The sequence below is a fragment of the Vigna umbellata genome, chromosome 8 (assembly GCF_029865625.1).
Source record: "Vigna umbellata cultivar VRB3 chromosome 8, Vumbellata_1.0, whole genome shotgun sequence".
Taxonomy (NCBI): domain Eukaryota; kingdom Viridiplantae; phylum Streptophyta; class Magnoliopsida; order Fabales; family Fabaceae; genus Vigna; species Vigna umbellata.
In genome coordinates, this window is record NC_142172.1 from 42577044 (window position 1) to 42603700 (window position 26657).

The following is a 26657-nucleotide window of genomic DNA, read 5'->3' on the forward strand; positions in this document are numbered from 1 at the left end:
TATGTATAAAATTAGATGGTTATTATTTTCCCCTTCATTATAAAAGTGATTTAAAATATAAAAGAGTTAATATAAATTATGTTTAAATATTTATTTTTATTGTTATTTAATTGATAATTAATATTATTATTATAATTATAATAATTGTTATCCATTTTATTATAAAGTTGAGTTATAATTGTATGTTAGGTCTCTAACAGGGCAAGATTACGAAGAGCCACAGTTAAAATTCTAAAAGAAATACGTAATTTGACCACGGTGACCTGTCTTTCACAGCAATTCTTCTCTCCACTGGACATCATCAGAAACAAACAGCATTAGAATTGGTTACGTTTTCCTCCCAACTTTTTCTTCTATGTAACATTTCTCATTTGTAGCTTGCCAAGTAGTTTTGTATTAAAATATATACTGTGGTTTGAGAAAAGAATACCAACATGGTAAGTGGTATTTTAATTCGCGTGACTTCGTTTTGTTTTCTATATGCAAGTTATCTGCCAGTTTGTTAACGGCAGTGAAAGTGAAGTTTCTGGCTGTCAGGAACAGTTAAAATTTGTCATTCTTTTGATAAAAAAATAAAATATTATAATTATCCCAAAATTTTGTATTCAGAAATCATGGAAAAGCATGAGAGCTTCATCGAGCTTCGTCAATGATGACCCCAGGAGTAACCAGACATTTAGTAGCCGTTTGTATTTCTTCTGCAGTGGCCCTGGCTCCTTAAGCTTGTCTTTAGGAACATTCAAAAGCTGAAACAAGTAGCAAGAACACTTCAGTGCAAACCAAGCAACATATATATATATATATATATATATATATATATATATATATATATATATATATATATATATATATATATATATATATATATATATATATTAAACTTAACGCAGTAAATGTAGTAAAAATGCAAAGCATTGCTTGTTGTACAACAACATGCCATTAACACCAAAAAGTACCAACTACATTATATATTTTGTTTCCGAGTATCAGACCAGGTCAAAATTGAGGGAACCCTATTCTCAGTTGACAACTGTCATTATGCCAAGAAGTCCATGGAAATTGGCAACAGCTCAGATAATGAATTATAGCACCTAGAACTACTTACTGAAAACTGCCCTTTTCTAATAGTAATAGAAGGTAGACTCCCACAACTATTACTTCAGACTGGAATATTTGATAATCGGCAAAAACAATGTACAATGCAAACTTTATAGCCATTTGCACCTAAAAGATTTACAAAGACATGATTATTAGTTAAGTTGTAATATATGTATGCTTTAAAATACACGACAAATCCGTATAGTCTACATATCAGAAACTTGTTGGGAATAATTTAAATTGTTGATTTTTTAGCTGGTGTTGGAGGAAAGAAATTGTTTTTGGAGAGTTATTGATAGTTTTGGGGGACATTTGTTTAAATTTAAAAAAGAAAATTAAAAAGCTGATTTTATCTATCTAACAATTTAACTTATGATAATTTTTCAATGTTTATTATATGTTAATTTTCACAGCTATCTCACACGTCCTTAATGTATCCCTTTTAGCAGATAATAGGATCATTATCGTTACTTGAATATAACATTTTATTAATTCAGCTATGATTTCTTTTTTTCAATAATTTTGCAAGACATTGATGACCGAAAAAAATACAGTGATGATGGTAAATCAATACAAGTATCAACAATATTTAGGAATAAAAATAAAGAGATGAAAGACTCCTTAAAAAAATCTATGGAGGATGGGAAACTACAACAACCACATTCGTCTCACAACAAGGTTTACACAAAAACAACACTTGCTTAAGATATTATAACCTAATCTTATAAACATTTTTATTTAATGGAGGTCAATCAATTTATGAACAAGATGTACTAACCTCTTCATCCTTTTCCTGCTCAAAAGCCATTCTTAGGCTCAAATTTAAGGCAGCGTGGTACATCTCATCCAGTACATGTTCCCAAAGCAGAGGTTTACTGACTTTCCACATCAAAATAGTTGTTTGCTTCACTCCCGTCGCAACTACTTTCTGTAAGAACGATTAAGTTGTGAAAAGATGAAATATCCAGACACAAAGGTAAACTGATTTCTAAAATGTTTATAAATATTGAATAGATAGACCACCTCCATATACAAGTAATTGTCCTTCCATAACCTATATAGCAACTTTGGAGCCTCCTTTTTCTCAACCAGAGTAGATGCTGCTATCTACAAATTAAACAGAAGCACTTAAAGGTCACAACAACACTACAGAATGAGTCCATTGAATTTCTTTATAATTAGAATTGAAAAAAAGAAGGATTATGCAATTACTGGCAGAAAACATCAGTTTATAAATATTTCATTGGATTTCCGTATATGCGAAGCATCATGGAAGACTGTCAACGTGGATGAAGTTATTACAGATCCTAATCTAACAGCTTTGGCATTAGATAATTGGTTATTTGTGTCAATAATGGTATCTCTTTTATTTTAATGAATATTTGCTTATTCATTGTAGAATTTTAGCTTTCCCGATTTTGATTAAATAAATTAGGAAATAGAATTAGAGTCTTAATTAATGTCAATGGGTATGTAATATATATAGACATAGAATGAAGGAAATCATCAAAGAGAAAATTTTTGACATGGAATCATCCCCGGTTTCCTTCAGCGAGATAGTCACTCTTGTCTTCTTGGTGGCTCCTAGTTCCTGTGGGTTTCATGCTCGATGATTCTAGTTCATGGAGTTTCTCTCTTTTTTCTCGGTTTATTGTCTTGTGGCTACTGAAAATTTTATGGTTCGCTTTAACAGGAAAAATGATCCCGCCTGGTCATTTTAATTCCAAATGTTTGTGAAAGGGAAAAGATTCTTGGGTCATCTTGATGAGTCTTCTACTTTACCCGAGGCCCAACCTGAGCTGATTACATAACTTATATAGCAACTTTTTATGGTGACTTGGACGAAGATATTTACATGCCTTCTCCTTTGGGTTTGTTCTCAATTTCATCTTTATTACTATCAATGGGTATGTATTATTTAAAGAAATGAGCGGAATAAATGAAATAACCAAAGGGAGAAATTCTGACACTAGGTGCAAAATGTTGACGTAGGAAGTTTAATCCTCCATCCATATTGCATTAATATGGGTACAGTACCATAATCCATTACATAATACAGCAATTTTTAAAACTAAAGGTATGTGTGTACACTAATATAATTTTTAAATAACACAAATGAAGATATAAAATATTTAGAGATTGCTGGGAGAACATTTATAATATTTCAAACAGCCCTAAATGTCATTACTCAGTTCAAACTTTAAAACCTCACATGGGGTTACTGCAGTGAACTATAATCCAAAGCATCAAGTTAATTGGACTAAAATCTCAAACTGTCAACATCAATGAAAGAAGACTGACAGAATCACTACATTTATTAGCAAATTTAATTTTAACTTCATTAATGAGTAAATCACCTGATCTGTGTCATGAAAACAACCATCCTTTGACAGTAGCCTGAACATTCTGTACGCATCCCTTCCATACCTTTTCAACACAATTGACTCAACCTACAACACGGAACATAAAATTAGACAGTTTAACACAATCAAAATATGTATGTGTCTGCATGTGTGTGTAGTGCAATTACTAAACAACACAAAGATTAAAACCTCTTCATTTTGAGCCCGTTCAATAATTTTCTTCAAATCTGAAAAGTGAAGAATTCTGAATTACAAACCACTAAAGGAATCATAAACCAGGACATTGAAAGAGTTCTTCAACATTACCAATTAAGAAAATAAAATGATACATGTTTTATATCAGAAGTAGTCCTCCATGAGGAAAATATCAACTTTACCAATACTATATGCATCATCTACAATCATCCTCTGTGAACAGCCCAACTGGCTAAGAGAAGCTCTGATACGATCTATAGTCATCGTTCGTCCTGTATCAGTCTTCATCACCTCTGCGGTAATTGTATCCAGTGACAGGGGAACTGAAACATAGGATGACACAGCATAAATCAATACATAACCATGAGATAACAGTGGTCCCATGGACGTCTTTCTTTTCTCTATATGGTGAAACAAAAATCCGTTATAACAGAAAAGTTACAAAAGTGAAGCGAAGTATGGAATCCTTCTTAACAAAAGAATAAAACAGAGAACAAGGGAGAGAGAATCAACGGAACAAGCTACATGATCCAACATATCTACTAGGGAAACCCATTTAAAGAGGCCGTATGCCTCCACCTATCTACAACAGAACAATTAAAAAAGAGAAGGAAGGATAGGGAATCCTTAATAAAAGAACAAAATAGAGGACTAGATGGAGGGAGCAAGCAGAACAAGATGCACCATACAACAAAACTACTACAGAAACCCCTTTAAAGAGGCTAGGCCATATGCCTCTATCCATCAGTTCATCCATCCATCTATCTATGGCCTCGTTACTTCCACCAAAATCCTAGAAACACGAATTAGTTGCTGAGAGACAGTTCACGCAGAACAGCAACCTTGTCACACTGGGTCAGCTACATAGATTCGGTTAAGTTAAAAAATTAAATTATCAAGTATATTTCACCATGAGATCCCTTTTAATAATTTCCTCAAAGATCTTGTGTTTTCCCTCTATTCTTTCTCAACAGTGAAAAAAAAAACAATCATAAAGCAAGGAATTTGGTATACCTGAATTCTCCATTTTCACTTTTTTCTCAACAGTTTTTGTTGCCTCCAATACTGCACTTAAGACAGTAGCAGTTCCATCATCATACTGAGTTCTTATATTCTCAATCAATGCCTACAATATGCATGACAAAAGATTAAAAAAACTATCTCAATCAATTCAACACAATAGCTTATAAATATGATATCCATGAAACCTTTACAATCATTAATTGGAACAATTAAAAAGAAAACAAAGAGCACATAAACAATATAACAAAACCTCTGTTGTCACATTTATCACAAAGGAAACAGTAAATATAGTAGCATCAACAAGGAAAAATAAGTAAATGTCAAACTGCTTTACAGGAAACAATACGTAATGATTCATTCATGTAAATATAGCCCCCACCCAAAACAATGAGTTTCTTCCTTTAGCTGATTCCATAAATTCATAAGTACAAAAGGTAACGTGATACAGATTGATGCCAACTTATGGCAAAGATGACCATTGAACATAGCTTCAAAAATATTGTCAACTTAAATTTGACCAAGCCAAATGTTAAAGAGCAGTGTCAATAACAAGCAATTTGTGTGATTTCATGCTTTGTTTATCCAGATTGACATTTATTATTACTAGTTTTCATTTGACTAATTTTAAACAGAAGTTTTGCTCTTTGAAAGACAAAGGAATTTCAAATTTAACTTTGATCACTTATATACTCTAGAAAATAGCTTTTCTGCAAATAAAATATCTGTGATTCTTATTCAAAACGTTTGACTATCACTGACCATCTAGTATGCTTTTATAACTCCGAAGCTCAATACCCTTTCACAGTAAGTTAAATAAAATAAATGCACAAAAAAGGTCAAAATTCAAGGAAAAAAAGGTAGACTGGGTAGTGATAGCACCATGTTAGATAAGAAATATATTGTAATATCTACCTTATGTCTAAGATGACGAATAAACTCCTCAAAATTGGCACGCCAAAGAATTTCCTCCTCTTTTTCTGCACCAAATTTTGTATGATTTAAAAAAATTATACTTGTATGCAAAAATTTTGTTAACTGAAAACTACTAAGTTGATCTGACCACAAAAGATGACAGTAGTCCTACCATCATTCTGTTGAACGCTACCAATTTCATCATCATCTGAATTTGTTTCCCTGTCAACATTAGATTTCATATCCGCAGTGAATGAAAATCTGATTGCATCCCCAGGCACTGCTGCTTCTACAACACGTTGCTGTAATGTCTCAGGTGCTTCAAATATCTGAAAGGCATAAATTACAAAGTTTGAAGTGATTTTAGAAAACTCTATTATCCAGCTTCAGAAAGTGAACACATTGCTGTTGCAACTTCAATAAAATGGTAACAAAGAATATTTGAGAATTTTCAACTTAATAGCACTTATTTGACCAAGCATCTTAAACAACAAGCAATAAATGAAGGATCATAGTGCATACAAAAATCAACAATTAATTGTAAATTGATCTCACTATATGTTAGAGATCTCATATCAACTAGGATATAACTAAATCAAACGGAAAAAAGCTTTACTATTCCTCAACAAAGCTGTTAGTGGAACCCCATTAGAAATCTCACCTGCTCACACCCAATAGACAGCAAATGCCTCTCACCCCAAACCATTAACCAAAGATCACCCAACTTCCTAAGGAAATTGACCTGAGTGAGCAGTTATTTACCTTGGCAGACTTAGCACCCCGCTTCCTAGTAGTAGTTTCTTTAAATGAGGTAGAAACAACTGGCTCAGGGACAGGGCAGCGTTCGACAAGTCGAGCTGTTAAAAGCTTACTCAGTATCTCTCGTACAACTTTTGTATCCACGGCATTTTCTGCAAGTATATCATTTAAAATAAAATAATTTGAAAGGATTCATGATTTTGCGAGATCCAGGTGAGCTCAACCATGTTTTAAATACAGTAATTTCAACATATTATTCAGAGTCAATTGTATGTTTGATTAAAATGAATATCCTGCTCAATTATAGGCCTAGTAATATATCACCCTTTAACATAATTTAGAAAGACTCGTATAGTTCTTTATGTATCATTACCTCTTCATGGACAACAAATTTAGTAAGTTGTGTAAGATGTACCACACTTATAACCCAACCCAAATCAGACCATAATGCTAGTACATGTACCTTGATCCACTCCAAACATACCTTTTGTTTTCATAGTTTTAAAAAGGAATTATGACTAAACCAAATATGATTTAGTCGTTAGGTTACACAAATCTTAAAAAGAAAATATGTGCGGATTTGTGTAAAAAATACCTTTTGTTATAATAAAATCAACAAATATAAGCAAAACAGCACTCGACCTATCAACTGCATCATAAAACACTTGCCTTTCCCTTGACTTGCTCTGTCAACCATTTGTTTCAGGGTAAGCCTACCATCGCGAAGCAAACCATCAAGAAGTTCCACACACTGCAAAACAAGTGGACAATACTGAGCATTTTAAGTCATAAAAGGAAAAGCTTCAAAGAAACCAATAAGGATCAAACCGACTTCTTCATCAAGCTTCCGCGACACAGTCTCCAAGAATTTGGAAAATCTCAATCGGTGGATTATGTTATCAAACAACACCAAGTACTGAGTCCTAACTCTCAATCTGTCTACATCATCATCTGCATTCATAATAATTCAGAACATCATAATTAGCCAATCACGCCCTAATGAAGAAGTATTCGTTGCAAACATTACCACTAAAGCTAGGAAGTCCGTTTTTTAAAAACTATTTTACTCCAACATGTTTATTGCAAGTAGACAATGATAATTAAAAAGAAAAAGAAAAGCAAAAAAAAAAAAAGAATACAACAAAGGAATTAAACAAAAAAAAAATAGTGTTATGATACCGTCATCTTCAGGAGCAGAAACAAATGCTTGGCAACAATTGTGTTGAACTAAGACGAGTAGGGAGTTCTTAACTTGGTCCTTAGTAAGCTCCGAGTAGCGAACCAATTGATCCAAAGTGAGGGCTCCATGACTAAATAGATTTTCGCATACTTTCTGCACACACAAAACTTCAATATCAATGCCCATGCAAAATAAATCAGAGAGACGCGAAAGTGAGAGAATTACAGCGACGAGATTGCCGAAGTGGTTGGTGATGAGGTGGACGGCCAATTTGATGCCGAACTGTGTAGCCATTTTCTTGAGAGAAAACGGCGAAGAACCAAGAAATTTGAGAATAATACGGAAGAGAAAGGCGCGGGAAGAAGGGGGTTTAGGGATTTTTAGAGTTCAGTATTCTACAATGCATCAATTGTTTTCAGGGTAGACAATGTTTTATCAATTTTAGGTAGTTCTGTGGTTAAAATCTCCGGCATTTGATCAAGGAGATCACGCCTTCGAATCTTCTCCAAAGAGGTTAATTGAAAGTTTTTTAATTTATTAATTAAAAAATTAATGAAGTTTATTTTAATTACATTTTTATTTATTATTATTTTAAAGAAATAAATAAACACTAGTATTAACTATAATAATTACTAATTAATGCATTTTTATACACTAACGAGTATTACAATGATAAAATTTATTGATAATATTTAAATTTGACGGTCTACTAGACAACTAAAAATTTATTGATAAATTTTATCAACAAAATAATAAGAATTTTATTTATAATTATTAACAAAAAAAAATCTATTAATAAAATTTATCAGCATATAAAAAATTTTGTTAATAAATATTGTAATCTAGTTTACTTTTTTCTTTTTTTCCACTTATTTTTTATCTTTTCATTTTTCTTCTCCCAATACTTCTTCCCTCTCCTAAAAGTATATTAACTCTACTAAATTTTTGTATAACTGTGTAATCAAAGTATTCACCATTTTTTTCAAACATTGTTATAAAATGATAGTTGTGTATTAAATGCATAATTTGGTAAATAAGTAAAGTAAACATCCAAATTCAAACATTACTTAACAACATCAACATCTTAGATTAAATGGTTAACTTAGGTAATTACAAGCTGTAAATAATTATAAAGAATGATATCCCACTATAAAGAGGCAATAGTGGTTGAATTTTGATTACATAAAGCAATACCCAATTAAAGAATTAAAGAAATACCATGAGAATCGTGAGACTCACGTGAAGAAAAGTGTATATCACTTTACTCAGAAGAGGAAAACAATATATTATGTATCAGCTGACAAAGAGGCCATAGCCTATATACATCAGCCGAAGGGAAAGGTGTATATCGTTGGTTGGTTGGTTGTAACTTTGAATAGAGATGCTTGGATTTCTTGTAGAATGCCATGTTAGCAATATTTTAAATATTTATTGCATTTTCAGTTCTATTTTTAAGGATCGTGATTTATTAATTGAATAAGTTTTTATTTTTTTCAACTATAGAATTATGAAACAATTACTAATTTTTTTTAAACATCAGTAACAAACCCATTCATTTTGAACTCCAGACTTTATAAAAGAAAAGAACGTTTCCTCTACACCTTCTCATTTTCGTCTTGCATCTCTAAATTCTCAAAAATAACCTTATCCGTGTTTAAAAACTGGTTAAATTTTTTTAATTGTTTACTTTTTTATTTTTAAATAATAACAATAAATAATTAATTAATTTAATATTTTTCATATAAATAAATATATATTAATATTTTAATTTACAAAATATTAATTAAAATAAACAAATAATATTATAAAACTAAAAAAATTAAAAAGTATATGCTAACCGTATTTAAAAATACGAATTAACAAATTTGTTTGAATTATTTTATAAGAACCATATTTCCAATTACGTTTTTTTAGTTTACTTTTTCGTTTTTATTTTATAAGAGAACACATGGTCAAAGAACCATATTTTATAAGAACCATATTTATTTGTTAAGAGAACACACGGTCAAATTTTGAAGTTTCAGAAAAATAAAGTTGTGTTTGAATTTCAAAACTGCAATGGCAGGAGATATATATATATATATATATATATTTGTCTTTCGGCTGTGTTGATATGTATATATGTCATTATAATGTTTATACAGAGGTCAATTTTTACAATGCCATACTATTTTCTGTGGGGTTTTGAATGTATTTAGAAAGTTAGTTTTGCATTGAGACAATAAATATTTGGAGTTTGTTTTGATGGCTATTCCTTTGCCGAGTTTGTAGTCTCAAAGTGTAAGATGTTGAGGTGTGATTCCATTTGAAGCAGTGTAAATGTTGCAGAAGAGGTGTAGACTGAAGAGGGAAAAGACAAGTCACATGACCTTAATTATATTTCTTTAACGAGAGGGGTCAAGTTGTAATTGTAACGAAGAATTTGTGACATGTTCAAAGAGTTTCAACAACCAATCTTACTAATATTTTAAGGCCTAATTGTAAAGCCTTGCTCCGTGCCGTGCTTTTTCTTTCTTTGTCTTTGGATTGGTAAAAAGCTGCAACAGTTTTCCCTTCATTAAATAAAAACTCCTGATAAGACCAATTAAGGTTTGAGCAACAACGGTGCCAAAGGCTATGCTCGTTAATTGTGTGCCTAAGTTATTGCTTTTTTGAAGGTAGAAAGGCAACATTAAGTTAGTGATTAGAGTTTGAAAGTGGTGGTTCATAATTTCTTTGTATCTGCATAGTTTGGAAGAGAAGAAATAGTAAGGGATTGAGAGATGGTGTTGGTAGCCAATTAGTAGTGTCTAATGAGTAGCAGACAGTACTTTTTTAGAGGGAGACTTTAAAGGGTAAGTTGTAAGGGAAATCTCCGGAATTGCGCCAAGGGTAGGTTAAGTGGGTCATGGCAAAAATAGACCTCAGAAAATAGTTATTTTAATTTTCATTCACAGACCCTAAACTTTGTTTTAACTTGTCTTATTCAGTTTTCTTTTCTCTTAACACGAATCAAATGACTAATAGTGTATAAACTGACAGAAAATATGGATGAGAGAAACGATGTGTTATATATGGTGGAACCAAATCTTGTGTAGTACTAGTATCTGAAGCTATTTGTGTAGGGTCCTGATCCCTAGGATTCCCGATTTTGACCAAACGTCCTATGTACTTTGAAAAAGGTACCTACCTGCTATGTGATGCAGTTCTTTATTTTGAGGCAATATCAGTGCAGTGCTCCCTTTGGTCACTCTAGCACTATCCACTTCGTAAACATTTACACCTCTCTGTTTTGTTCACTTTGCCAGGCTTCAACTTTCAAGTCATGTGATTCACCTTTGATCACAACAAATTATCGACTTTCTTACGTCTGCCATTCAAATTATCTAGGAAAAACACCTTCTTTTGTTGCACTGAGGATTTTTTTTTATCCTTAGTCAAAAACCAATCACCATATCTAAGTGGTTGTTAAAACTAGTCTATGTTATTAATTTAGCGTCAACTTGATATGATTTAATAATATAAACAACTACAGGTTTATAGAAAGAAACGATCAAACTTTGCGTGGACATGATCACTTGATTGCGTTGTAGGACGAAGAATTGTTGATGATTTTGGTTCGATGATCGGTAAGTTGTTTGAGTATTCACCACAAAAATTGAAGAAAAAGTCATTAAAACAATGAATAAATAATTTTAATAGTTGACCCAAAAGAAAAAGTAATGACATGTGCATGAGTAATAATCATGCATGCATCAAACATAAAAAAATAATAATAAAATAATTACATACAACAGGTAATATATTGAATTCCGATTATTTCAACACAGTGGGAACTGAACTTGATAAAAATAATTTTTACCTTATGTTTTCATTGAGTCAAATTATTTTTTGACGAAACCTTAAAACACTTACGATGATGTTGATAAAAAAAATAATATCAATGAAAGAAAAAGAAAGATAATATTATTATAATTTGGAAATAGGTAAAATGAATAGAGAAATCGTAAAATAGTAGCTACCATTTTCCTTTCTTCCTACCTTATTAATAATAATGATAAATAAATGTCTTTGCTTTTTCTTGTCCTCCATTCCCACTCATCTAATAATTTATTGTTTTTCAACTCTTATGGTTTTGGGAAATACAAACCTCTTTTTCATGTCCATGACCATGATCATTAGTATGACTTTTCAAAAAAGAAAAATATATATATTGGCAAACAGTTCTTAAGTATAGGGTGGTGTATATCTATAGGTTAATTCAGAAACATTGAGTCCATTTAATGAGCAGTGAATTGTGTTAATAATTACAGGACCGACAATATAATGCAAGATTATTTGGCTTTTAAGGATGGTGAAGGTTGCTATCAAACAGCTAATGCTGTTGGGAAGAAGCTAGGCATAGTCTTTTTTGATAATGACACACATTAGAATTTTCCTTCATTATGTGTGCTTTTGCTTTATGTCCCCAATGTTTCATCCAAAACCTAATGCAATATTTAATCAATGACATACACGCATTGGAAACTCAGTCATATTGTCTTCACTTCATTCACCTAAGATAGGTTAAGAGATATTAATGTTTACTTACTGTAATTATTAAAAAGGTGGTTGAGTAATTCGATTGTTTGAAGCATTGATTTGAGGTGAGTCGAAGTGCATGTGAGAATCGAAACAAGTAGAGAATGCATGGAAGGCATGAAAAGCCCCACACCATCATTTTACTTTCCATTTACCGTCATGAATCATGAAGGAGCCCACAGTTTCAGCATATATAGAGATATGGTGTGAGCCTCTTTGGATGAACGACGACAGCAAAAACCTTATTGTTGGTGGACACTTCCAAAGGGATCGCATTGATCTAAATCTTGCATTCCCATGCAGCTCTGGTTTTTCACTGATTTCGATCATGCGATCCCTTCGGAATTTTCCATCGCCCTTAAATCATTTTTTCCCCATCCAATCTCTGCATGCATGTTTCAGGTAATTTCTTCATCTCACTTCGGTTTTTCTTCAGACCTACTTTTTAAGGTTGCTGTGCTTCAAAGATACACTTTCATCTTATCTTTGTCATTTAATTTCAAACACTTTTCACTTTGTTTCATAAGATTATAGTTTTCTGGTCAGTGAAAGGAGCACTGAACTCGAATTAGTTTACATTAACTATCAATATTTTTTATCTGTAAAACAAGTCAATTAACATCTCGTTTTCGTTGTGACCGGTTAATTTGATTTATGAAAATTAAATAGAAGAACAGTGTTGGCTTTGTTGATTTGAAGAAATGTAAAGATTTGCAAAGAAAGCATTGAAAGTAAAGTTTGCAGAAACGTAATGAGCTGAATGTTGTGGGGAATGTAAATGGGAAACTTGTAAATATGCAGTAAAGTCAAAAGCAATTGAAAAGTAAAATACAAAAAGTGAATGCTTAAATCGTAAATCAAAAGTAAGTAAATGGGAGTCAATGTATGTGGAACTAGTAATTAAAGTGTGTAAAATGTAGATTGTTGAATCAAAATTAAAGAAAAGATGTAGAAAGATAATTGTTGGAATTTAAGAGAAAAAAGGAGCAATAAAATCTGAAACATTTGAAGGAAAGTAATTCAAAAGAAATCTGTAAATTAATCACTAGAATTTAGTATTATTTTTTATAAAGTTGAGTGACTATGCATCACAATATTATAAGATATGCAAGATTTATTCTTAGATTGAACCTATAAAGAATGAAAAATTATTGGGTATAAGAGAGTAAAGAAATTACATGTTCAGTGTGCAGAGGAAATACAACAGTAGCTCTACAAAGTATGGCTAATAAGACAGGTTGATAAAGTGAAAAAAAAAAAGTTGTTCTCCTCTCCAAACCAAAATCACAAGCTTAAATTATCTATTTTGTCTTTTCAATTCACATTTTGGTTTTGGTGGTTTCAGATTAGGATTTATTTATCAATCTCTTCAATTTCATTAATATGTATGTTCTTCGTTATTTTAGTTAAGGTTTGAGATTTGAGATAGACTCGAATAAACTTTCATAAAACGCATTCAGATGTTTCTCAATACGTTTTGGTAGGTCACTGTTTTGATTATTTCAAAATGTTATATCATCATTTTAATGTGTCAGAGACTATTGTATTTGGATAGAAAATTTTATAATTTTTAAGATATTTAAATATATTAAATTTCAATTTATTCAATTTTAAATTATTTTTTTAATATTCTGTTTAATAAAACGATTCAAATCTAATAAATTTTATTTTATTTATTTAGATAAACTGTTTTAATTTATTATTACTAAATGCAAAAAAAAAGCAAATATTTTGTTAAAAAGTATAAATTATCAAATGTTATTTTTTTATTGAAGTTTGTCAAGATTTTTTTAATTGATATTTGTAAAAAAATCTCAATTAACATTAACTAATATTTTTTTAATTGATGTTAAACATGATTATTTAGGTTGATTTCAATCAAAGCTATTTTACATTGATAGCTACGAGTTTTTTCCAACTTTGTTCTATCGATTTTGACCAAAAAAATTTCCTGATTGACATTGGTAAAATAATTCCTAATTAATCTTGACTAAAAAAATCAAAATTATTGCAAAAAATCCAACATAAAAAACAAAAATATATATTGATTGTAAAAAAATTATTGCAAAATATCACAAGATAATCATGGCAGACATCAATTAAAAAAATGTAATGCAAAACAGTAAGAAAACTCTAACTAATGTTGAGCAAGAAATGGTATTGGTTTACAAAAAATATTCTATCAACTTAAATTACAAAATACTCCTATTGATATTAATATAAATATTGAGTCATTAATTAAAAAATAATTATTGCGACAATATCTCCATTTTAATCCCATTATAATGTCCTCCAAAATCAAAATACAAAGGGAAAAAAATATGAACTTTGATAATATGTTCTAACTTATCCGCGTTTTGAAAGGTGATGGTTTTGCCTTTTGAAAGAGTTTTAAGTAGGGAATCGATTTTGGCATTTTTGCTTTTGCTTCGCTTGGTCCTCTCTTGGAGTGTTTACAATAATATTGTTTGAATTACTAATCAATTTAATAATGACAAAATTAATTAATTGATGATATTAATAATTTCTTAAATTTAATATTTAAAAAGAAATTATTTTAAACCAATGATGTATTGTTTTAAATTAATTAAGCATACTAAAATGTTTATTTTAAAAAATAATTCATATTTTCTATTAACTAAAAATTAATTTCAACTAAATTTAATTTTTTTTCACATTATTTTTAATACAGAAACAAATGAGTAATTTTTTTGAATTTATTAATACAATTTTTTTAAGTGTTCATATCTCGAATCATTCCCAAACTCTTATAAATTTTTTCTTAAAAAATTTCATTCATCTCCTCAAATTTATTAATTTAAATAATATTACAATCCTCTTTTCATTCCTTCATATCCTTTCATTCATTTTTTTTCTCTAATCTTTTTCCCAATCCAAACTTTGTTTTCTTATGTCATGTTAAGTCCTAAAAGAATTTACTATTTGAGACTATGGAAAGGAAAATGGCCTTTATGTTCATTTCAGTGAACTTGAGAGTGTTTTTGAAGAATTATTAAAGAGACAAAGGGAAATGAGAATTTTCTGTACAGAGAAAAGATCGAAAGGGATTTAGTGTTTGCTTTGATATTTTTATGAAAATGCCCTCACATTTTTTTTTTTTGGAAATTCCATGCTGCTGTTTGTATTTTTTTCAATGCTTTTATTGTGCATGTTCCTAAATTAATTTTCTTATAATTTTATCAATCAATACATTCACATTTTATAGCTAAAATTTCATCAATAATATTTAATATTTAGTTTAATAATAATATTAACTATAGCGCTGGTAAAAAAAATAATCTTACATCTGAATTTATTAGAAAAAAAATTATTCTATCATAATTATCAAAACTTTCATAAATATTTACAAACTTCACCTTCAAATACATCAATTTTCACTTCAAAATCCCTTAAAATTGTTAGAATCGCTGCAACGGAATTATTAGCGTGGAACAAACCAAGAGGGGATGAATTGGTTATATACTTTTATTGTGCCTTTTATTATTTTTCTCTTAATTTTTCTTACTGAGCGAATGATTAAATATAAATGACAGAGTAAGAGAAAGAGAAAAATTACACAGGTGATTTTATCCTGGTTCAGATCACTAGGATCCTACGTCCAGTCGCTTATCTCAAACAAGATAAACCTTTTTCACTAACACAAAACACTTACAAATATTAGTCACAAAGAAAAACAATTTGTAAGAGTTTAGAAATACCACCTCTCTTGAAACCACAAGAGACGAACTTACACTTCCTTTGAATCTTCACAAAGGATGACCCCCTCCTTCGAATGCTTCACGAAGGATGATTCTCTTCCAGGCACTTCCTCGGACACACCAAGGATGAACAAGCTATTCCTCTATCACCGCAAAAGCACTTCAGGACTTTGCAGACAAGAGTTTTCTTAGCTTCAACAATCTCACAGAGTTCTCAAAGAGTTCAGAGATCTTTTGCACAAGGGAAGAGTTATTTTTGAGATAAAGAGTGAGTCATTTTATAGACTCAGCCTAATACCCTTCCATTCTTCGAAAACGGGCCATCTAACACATTTAATCGATTAACATAAATATTAATCGATTAATAATGAGTACAACGGCTAGTTTTTCAAATCTGAAACCTCCAACGGCTAGTTTTTCAAATCTGAAACCCCCAACGGCTAGTGTTAATTGATTATTGAGAATAATGGATTAACTAATCGATTATTATTAGCTTTAATTGATTATTACAGGGGCAATTGGGTTTTCAGTGCCAGCCTCGTTTTAATCGATTAAAACTGGGTTTAATCGATTAAAACAGCTTGTGGATGATTCTCAACAGTAAATAAATCAAATATAAATTACAAGAATCAACACCCTAATACATATTTGAGCACTATTACATCAACTTTGATTATTATAAAAGCTTTATAAAATACAGAGATCTTCAATTTGTTTTTATGGATCTTGACTTGTGCAAATCTGTTCATCATCAAAACTTCATCTTTGATTTTTGCTAACAAAAATAAACACAAATATTTTATTATCAAATACATTCAAAGTTATCTATTTGTTTTCTCTCAAACTCACATGCACAGATGAACATATCTTTAATCAAATTTTGATATGAAAAGTTAAGTATGATAAACTTATCCTATTTGAGCAAAATAGGTTAAAAAAATGAACAAACATAAAGAAAAAGTTTACACATACACAAATATACAAATATCTATTTTGAAGTTTGTCATAGTCACTTGAAAAATTGGATAAAATCAAATAAATTGACAAAAAAATAAGCACTAAAACTTAATGTATATTTGTTATAATGTTACACATAATTATACCTTAGAATAAAAACAAATAAAGGAAGTTCAACCTAAACAAAATAAATAAAATACACAAGATAGAGAAATGATGAATACATCTACATATATTATAAACATTTATATACGAATGATATGTTTAATCACATACTAACTCAATTGACTTAAATGTAGTAATGTTATTATATCTCTTAATTTGTAACATATATAATCAACAAAAATAGTTCGAAAGACATTATAATAACATAACATATCATTCATCGTCGCACATCTTAATATATATTTTTTCATACACACAATGTTTACGTGGTATTATCTTATACTTTTTTATTATCATTTAAATAGGTATTTAAACATATACTATTCATATAAATTTGATTTTTATTTTGTTTGAAAATTAATATAGTTATTTATAATTTTTATGTTTACATTAATATTTCGTTGACTTATTTAATATACTTAAAGGAAAGAATGTAAATGTTTCCTTTCATGATGAAAATTGGACATTTACTCACTAATATAATCACAACTTAAATTCTAATCACTGCTTTTTTAAAATAAAATTAAGTCATCAGTAATATAACATCAAGCATAACTTGGTATAAAACTTGTTATAAAATCAATCTAACTAACTTGGTATAAAATCATGCATATATAAATTGATTATAATCTCTACAGATAAAATATACTTTTTAACTGTGTGTTTATCGCATACTTATTTCTTATATCAAACTCTTATACTCTTGATGGCTCGCTTCAAATATATTCATGGATAACTAACTATACCATTTTACATATAATAAAATTATTATTATTATTAAAATATAATTTAGTCTTGAATCTAATATAATTTTACAAATATCTCAATAAATAATTTTCAAACTCTAAAATTCTAAACCAACACAGTTTATATAAAATGATTCTTGCACTACATTACATGTTTATAAAGTAATAAAAAATTATATAAAAAACAAAAATAATATTTGGACACGCATAAATGATATGATCGGTTTCATTTTTTTAATATTTATTAAATTGAAAGAATAATTTGAAAAAAAAAATTATAAAATAACATATTTTTTCGTCACATAAACGTGTTAATGCATCAGTGCCTCATTAAAAATAACAAGACAGTGGAATACTCATAATAATCCTAAAAACATATAAAACATAATTTTAGCTTAACATCCATCTAATAATAACTATTATATAAAAAACTTAATTAATAGTGTGATATATTATAAATTAAGATGATATAAATTCATTATTTTAACAATTTATACCGAAAAAAAATTCATTGATAATGATTTGGATGGGTTTAAAAGAGAAAGAGTGGAAGAGAGAAAAAGACATTGATATATTGTGATAAAGATGAAAAAGATATTTTTTTTATATTTTACATTATCTTTTATCTATTCATACGTAGGAAGTGTGTATGTCATATCAGTTTTGAACATGGGTGCCCCATATGACAATGGTAAACCCATCAATCAAACATGTCGGTTAATCAGATTTTTGTTCGCACGGTTCTGTTCTGTTCATAGTTCATTATTATCCTGTCTCCACTCTGTAGTTCACACTTGTAACTTTCAACCACAGAGACCATGCACGTGTGGTGCTGCCACTTAATTACATGCCCCATAATTTTCACAACAAAAAAATTGGAGAGAACAAATATAAAAAACCAGCTCAAGAATGAATGTCTCAATAATATAGGTTCTCCTGTTTATTTCCTTATTATGGTTAGCCAAATATCCTAAATATAAAATAAATTAGATAATTTTAAATATTAAAGTAATTTAATTAATTATTTTAATGATTAAGATAATATATTTATGAAATGTTAATTGTGTGAATATCATATATAATATTCTAATTTAATGAAGGGTTAAATTAAGAATATTAATTTTTTAAGAAAATAATATATGTTACATAAAATTATATAAAATAAATACATATTATTGTTGTTTTTTTCCTTGTATTTTTATAAAAAAAAAGAAAATTTAAGAAAAAACCTAAAGTATTTTATGGTTGAAATATCAAATATTTTTTCATTATATTATTTTTAATGAGTAATAAGATAATTTTTGTTGTTTTATTAATATTAAACATTACTTGATCAATTGTATGATTTATTGTTTTTTTACTCGTTTAATTTAATTGTATGATTTAAAGTTTTTGTTACTCGTTTGTTTTTTTATTATCTTACAGTTATTATATTATTAAATATCTATCAATTAAAACATTTTTGTATTTATTACATTAATTAAATCCTATTCAAACTTTCAAAAACTATATTCTTAAACCCACTCTTAATCTCTTCAAAATCCTTTTAAAAAAACACTTTAAAATTTCTTTAAATTAATTTATTTTCTCTTTCTCATATCCATTTTCTGGATAAACATACCCTAGATTTTTCTTTAGTTGTTTTTTCGTGAATACACCTGATACATTATCGTATTCTGATCTCAGTGATGGGTAGGTGTTAAAAGTTACGTGCATGATGTGTTGGAACAGACATTGCATAGTCACAAGAAAAAAAGCGGAGTACAGGGCTCTGTGTGTGTGCAGTAACTTGAAAATCTACTTCATCTTTTCCTCCCTTGTCATCTCTCTTTTGTTTTCTTCAGTCTTGTCAGGTTAAATTCAACTCTAGCTAAATTTACCTTTCAACTTTTTTTTTCAGTTGTATGTTTAGTTAACTTTTGCAAATGTATGTATGGATTGAGGTTTTAAAAAATCAAAATTGATTTTACAAAATTACTTTCTCAAGTAAAATTTTCTATGTGTAAAGTTAAAGTATTCTTCAACTCAAATTTACAACACATCAGTAGAAAAATATGGTCAAAATTTATAGCGACTTAACTAAAACATTCTATGGTATATGGTAGGTAGTTCAAGGTTTATGATTTTACGAAAAAAAAAAAGTGTTACCATTGAGTATTCATACTTTTATGACGTGTTGGATTTGTAATTTTCAAATAACTAGATATATTTGTTCTAACGGTTAGTCAGTTATTAAATAAGGAATGATAGCATGATTTTTCAAAGAAATGGTTAATAGATATGTTTTAGAAATCTGTCACAAATGTCAAACATAATTAGTTACCATAGACTTGCTTCTAAAAGCCCAAAGTTGAAAGTCTTTATTGTGGTATGTGAATGGTAAGGATTCGTTTGCTCAGGTCAGCCCACAAGTACATCTGGCGGTGTTGAAATTATTTGGGCATGCATATTAAATTTAATTCTTTTGAATATATAAGAAAGTTTATTTATTTAATCATAATTTTTTTATTTTATAATAAGTAGGGTTTTTGGTTGTTGTTTCTTGTTTGTTGTTAGTAAATACTTTATAAACCGAATATGTAGTTTAGAATAAATATCAAGGACAAAATTTAAATTTGAAATCAAATAGAATAAGAAAAGACGGGTGAGAAAAATTCACAAGATAATTATATATGATTTGATGTTGGTGAAAATATTAAGTGGAGATGAGTGAAATAAATAATTTATAATGAGAAATATTTATAAATATAATATTTTAAGGTTGTTTTTATTGGGGATGGTGTCAATTTTATTATAAATAGGTTGATTTATTATTAATATTTGTTAGATTTATAAGGTTATATATTTATTCAAAATATATAATAACCAGTGTTGACGGTGAAAACTTAAAGTAAAACATACTTTTAAGACAGAAATATGTGTAACAAATTTGTAATTGAGATTGATCCGTTGAAGAATTTATTATCAAAATCAATTCTACATCTTATATTCTTCAATCAGATAAATAAATAGGGAGAATTTCTACAGAAAAATAAATAATTCTAAAAAAATAGTTTATAAAAAATTATATGTTTTAAAATATTAAACTCATTAATATTACAATAATCGAGTTTTATAATTCTTTAACCACTAACAATTCTAAAAAACTATTTTCTAAATCTCTATAAATATAGTATTTTTTTCATGGACAAATGTTTTATAAAAAATAGTACGTGTGTGTGTGTATATATATATATAATTTAGTATATTTTAAAATATTTTTTATGGGTATTTGACCCTTAGTAAATGATTAGAGGGACAAATTTGTTTGCCCCTTCCGATTGTCATTCTTACTAATATTTATCTTTATTAAAAAAACGAAATAACATAATAATTAACTAAAATTGGAAACAAAATAAAAACATAAATAAAAATGTGAATAGTAGGATTCCCAAATAAGTAAACCAGATGATATATACAAAATTATTTCAATTAATTAGTAAGAATGTACTGAAGTTTTTGAAGTATGACTCTTAAACATTCATAGACAAATTTATCATGTTACTATAAATATAAAGAAGACTGTTTCCACCAAAGAAATAGTAAAATCATCTAAAAAAAGTGAATAGTCCCACGTGTTGAGATTTGAGAGCATGAAGAAAGAGGAAGTTTGAATAAGGTAGAACCTTCCACCCACCCTGCCGAAGTTAGGTTTCGCCAACATCATCTCCCTAATCGTGGGAAACATGCACACTAATTTTCCTCTTATTCCCCTCCCATGTCTTCCAAATTCTTCCGGACATCGCTGCCAAATTCAAATTTTAAATTTTCAACTTTTTTTCATAATAGCATATAAACTCATATGTATATTATTTGTTTAAATATTATATATATATAAACAAAATGTTAAAACGAGTTATCTAATTCTATTCACATTCAATTTAACACTTAGTAAATCAATTCAATTTAATTTCTCTATTAATTAGTCTAAAAGATTTGAATCTAATTTAACGGATTGATGTACTAAATAGATTAACTTAACTAAATAGATTGTCCGAGTTTTAGAAGTAACAATCGAGAAAAGAATTATGGTTGGAGGAGTATAAAAAAAACACAATTTACTTAGAGAACACAATATGCATTCTTTTAAATCAACTCAGTGAGAGTATTTAGTTTTAGAGTTTTTATTTTTTTAATATAATTTCATATATTGGTTTATAGGTGGATTATAAATCGATTCATACCAGTTTATCATAAAAAAAAATCAAATTCCGTAATAAACTAAATTTATTTTTAACTCATGTTAAAATTTGTAATTTTTTAAAATTCAATCCGGTTCGTACCATGATGAATCATATTAACTTACATATATATTTTTTTAATGTATATTAACTTACATATATATTTTAATGTATATTAACATACATATATTTTAATGTATTTTGACATTCTAAACAAAATAAATGCATTAAAACATCAACAATATTCACATCTTCATTTCAAAATTACATTGTGTTTCAACATATAGACACAAAATACATGAATTATCACCTTCGCAAAGCATTAAAGTTAAACCGGTTGGATGAGTTGTGATCCACTCTAACAACTTTAATTAGGCCTCCCTAATTACAGATAAAAAAATGTAACATATCTTGTGATTTTAGGTTTGTATCATAACTTTTGAGACACGCATAATAAGATGCTAAGGATTATATTGTAAGTATAATTAGTTTTTCTTCGTGATGGAAAAACACTTGTACCAGGCAAATTTAAAAGAAGAAAAATGAATAATAACCATGAAAATGTTTATGAGAAATTTGAAATTTAATTACTAAGATAGAGAAGATTGAAGAAGTCAAGAACAAACCAATTGATAGAATGATTTTATTTTTTTTATTTTGCTTCGAAAAAATTCTTTGGTTTTTAAATGTATAAATAATTTTTTTTATGTTTAAAATTTCAATTAAACCATTTATATTTTTTGTATGGAATATGTCAAAGTGTTACTCCACCTAACCACATTAATTATGTAACTTAGACTAGTACCACCACTTGTCACTAAAACATAAGACAAAGTAGCATACATAAGTAGGTTTCACACTATTCCAAATAGTCAATACAAATAAAATTCTACTACAAGTACTATAAAATATGCATTGATTATTAATGGTGTATTTATTGAATCATATGTCATGTTGATATGGAAAATTAATAAGACTATATTTTTATGGACAATCCGATAATAGATAATTCGGTGTACCAAAACATTTAGCTAGAATTTGTTACCATATTAAATAATTCATTAACTCATTCTTACAAAAATCCATTATTAACTTGTAAATTATTCCCACCAGTATTATATATAACTGACACTAGAGTTGTGAAAATGGGTAATCCGGTTCGACCCGGTCCGGCTTACTACGGGTTGGTCACTTAGTGAGTCAACTCAACCCGACTCACTTATTAGCGAGCTGAAAAAATTTGAACCCGATCCGACCCACCATCGGTTGGTGGATTAAACGGGTTGGCTCACTAGCTCATTTAATTATAAGTTTTTTTAAAATAAAAAGATTATAATTTTTTTAATTTAAATCGTCACTAAAATAATGTTAAACTCCAAAGACAATTAAAAAAAAGTATCATACAATCCAAGCGTAATCCAAAACATGTACAAAAGTTGCACAAATAAGTCTTTAACATTGATAACTTTTGTATCACTTGTCTATTTATAATATGAGAGTCTTGAATAAATAAATTTATAATATTTTTCTCTCTTGAAACATCTTCTTCTTTATCTTCATCTACAATATAATAAAAAAAATGTTAACTAGTAATATTGAAACACAAAATAATAAATAATTAAATTAAATTAAATTAGGTGGGTTGGTGAGCCAATCCGGCTCACCACGGGTTCAATCAAATAAGCCGGATTGACTCGCGGGTTACAGTCTATTTTGACAGCACTACCTGACAAGTAATTTCGAACATATTGCTTGATACGAGGTTTTTGCACATTCTCAAATATATGTTTATATTAGAAGTTACTAAGAAGGAAAAATAAGTACATAATGTGAGTTTAAATTTATGTGTTTTTTAATTTAGTATATATAATTAAAGCTTTCTTAATTTATTGTATTTTTTATAATTATATTAATATTATAAATTATATCAATGATATACTTTTATAATACTTAAATTAAAAACATAACGGAGAGACAGTGAATTAAAAGTTAATTATCTACACAGTCATTAAATATATAATATCAATAACAAAATGTTAACAAAATATTTTAAATTTTAATTTCTGTAAAATTAAATTAAGAAAACAATAGCAATATTCAACATTTTTCGATTAAGAAATAATACTTCTTTTAGTGATGTGACCATGAATTCATTATTTTTGGCATCAGTATTTCATATGCATACACACGATTTTTTTTTTTAATTTTAAAAATAATCTTTTGATACTAAAACCATTACTTAATACATATGGTAGTTAATTTATTTTTTTTGTAATTATAAAGAGAACTAAAAGAAGAATAAAAGTGGGTATATTATCTGGTTGTATGAATTTATTGAAGTTTGAATTCAACTTATTTACCACTCTTCTAATTTTGGGGAATTTGGTTATGAAGTTACCAAACAAAAATACGTAAAGTGATTAATTTTTTTTATGTTGCTTGACATTTAGGTTACGGTTGGTCACTTTCATTCTAATTATAAATTAAGTTAACAAATTACAGATGATATTATTTACTTCGATTTAATATGATTTTTTAAAATTATTTTTCCAACACGTCTAATAATCTCAGTCGAATCGAGATTAAGAACAATTTAAGTTTATTTTTAACTCTCTGAAACATTTTTTAAAAACATAATCGAGCTCCTAAATTTAAAACAAATAATATGTAGTTATTATAAAAAACCTTATTCCTTTATCCTTCAACCCAAAGTGAAAAATAATTTCAAAGAAAAATGTACCAGAACAATTATATTTTTAATACAAATTATTTTTCAATTTTATTTGTTAATCTTTTCAAAAGTGATATATTATAACATATTAGTAGTTAAACAATGTGAACTATTTTTAAATCATATATATAGTGTCCGAATCAACATTCTAGTAATATATTTTTTTAATCAAGTGATATTGAAAGAATAATTCGGTTAAAAAGTTGTTAAAAAATAGTGTGAATATAAGTAGTTGAAAATTGTAATTTTGAGGATGATAGCGTTGGTAGTTGGAAGGAAGTTGCAGGTTAGCGGTGATGTGACAGACGATGGTGGAAGAGTAAAATGTGAAAGCTCCGCCACTGATGGCGCTATTACTTGACTCTTCATCAAACTTATTTCCTTCACAATGAATCATCAATCAAGCAATATTATTGATTTTTCATCGATAAACACTTGAAAACAAACTACTTTTCAAATAACAGACATATTGCTTAAATTGATATGCATCTATTTTGATAGATTTTAATTTTAATTAATATAAAAGAAGAATGAAAGAAAAAGTATAGAAAACATATAGATGCATTAGTGGTTGAAAAGTTTGAAAACAGTTAAAGTAGTCTTCTTTTGATGATCCCCCAACTCGTAATTCACGTTGAGAATTCCACGTACTACTTTCCGTCAAAACCCACAATTCCTATTAAAAAAATCCGATAATTCCGGCACAAAACCCACTATAAAATGCACCACCCATAAACCCTCACAATAACATTCCTCCAATCCGACCACATAGATATTTTCAATTTTCCCGACACAGTTTTCGCCACGCTTCTGCCTTAACCCATAATGGCCTCTAACTTCACCTTCTCGACTTTCATGATATTTGCCCTTGCATTTTCTCTCACCCTGCAAGCCACTCTTGGTAAGTAAGACAAACTTTAAAAACCGATAATTATATTATATTGTTCTTGAGCTGAGAATCCATGATGTTGTAATTGAAAAATGCAGGTGAGATAGAATGCGAGAATCTGAGCCACGAGACGTGCTCGTTCGCTGTGTCATCTGCTGGGAAACGGTGTGTGCTGGAGAAGCGCGTGAAGAGGAGTGGTGAGGAGGCATACACGTGCAAGACATCAGAGATTGAAGCTGAGAATGTGAAGGATCACATCGAAACAGAGCAATGCGTAAAGGCTTGTGGATTGGACAGAAAATCCCTTGGAATCTCATCAGATTCTCTTCTCGAGTCTACCTTCACACACAAGCTCTGTTCCCCTCACTGCTACCAAAGCTGCCCCAACGTTGTTGACTTATACTTCAATCTTGCAGCCGGTGAAGGTACACAAACACTTATGCATTATGTAACATTGTTTTATAAGTTCCATTGTTATGGTCAGAAAATTAATGTCTGAGGTTGAGGAAATTCATGTTGCAGGTGTGTTTCTTCCCAAGTTGTGCGAGGTACAAGGTGTGAATGCTCGTCGAGGAATGGCTGAACTCAGAAGCTCTGGCATTGTGGCACCAGGACCTGTGCACTCTCTGCAGTTCGGTAGTATTGAACCTGCGGTTTCCCCATCATCAAACTAAAAACTGTAATTTCTTGGAACACGCAGAGAAATTGAGAGTAGCAATTAAGCATCTCAGCATACTGTTGTAGCATATGAATTGAGAATGTCACACTATGTTTTGGTTGTAATAAGGAATTTGCACCTAAATATGTACTCTAATGTAAGACGCTCCCTACATGGTTGGTTCCTGGTAACCACGTGTGGTTGGAAGCGGACATGGATCTCTGTATTAATAAGGTGTAACTTTCACTATATTATATATTATTCACATAAATTATAACGATTTCTAAATAAGAATTAGATAGAAAGGGGTTTTTGAAACGATTATAAATAGAAAAAGGATGTGATTATGTCATGTTGTGTTTTTTGCAATTTTCAAACTCAATGACTGTTACTTTTTCAATACCCTATTATTTTTTAAATTTAATTTTCGGAATACAATAAACAATTTTGGAAATTCTTTTTCGAAAAACAATCACCTCTTC

General features: G+C 29.0%; 2 protein-coding genes across 3 annotated transcripts; one reads left to right on the forward strand and one right to left on the reverse strand.

Moving 5' to 3' along the window:
- Nucleotides 1-531: 531 nt before the first annotated feature.
- On the reverse strand, nucleotides 532-7980 carry LOC124837482 (RNA polymerase III subunit RPC82 family protein). Of its 2 annotated transcripts, none has more exons than XM_088095815.1 (14): nucleotides 7756-7980; nucleotides 7530-7683; nucleotides 7183-7301; nucleotides 7020-7101; nucleotides 6354-6502; nucleotides 5764-5920; nucleotides 5592-5656; nucleotides 4671-4782; nucleotides 3839-3979; nucleotides 3651-3688; nucleotides 3456-3548; nucleotides 2122-2205; nucleotides 1877-2026; nucleotides 532-767 (listed from the first exon to the last, which is right to left on the reverse strand). In XM_088095815.1, exons 1-14 carry the CDS (start codon nucleotides 7822-7824, stop codon nucleotides 606-608), a joined length of 1575 nt encoding a protein of 524 aa, XP_087951941.1. In that variant the 5' UTR covers nucleotides 7825-7980; the 3' UTR covers nucleotides 532-605. The 2 variants fall into 2 exon arrangements, with proteins under 2 accessions (XP_087951941.1, XP_047168805.1); XM_047312849.2 differs by having other exon boundaries at nucleotides 532-746; nucleotides 7756-7977.
- A 17398-nt stretch (nucleotides 7981-25378) lies between these two features.
- On the forward strand, nucleotides 25379-26452 carry LOC124837485 (PAR1 protein). The gene is made up of 3 exons (XM_047312853.2): nucleotides 25379-25529; nucleotides 25616-25942; nucleotides 26040-26452. Exons 1-3 carry the CDS (start codon nucleotides 25454-25456, stop codon nucleotides 26189-26191), a joined length of 555 nt encoding a protein of 184 aa, XP_047168809.1. The 5' UTR covers nucleotides 25379-25453; the 3' UTR covers nucleotides 26192-26452.
- The last annotated feature ends 205 nt before the right edge of the window (nucleotides 26453-26657 follow it).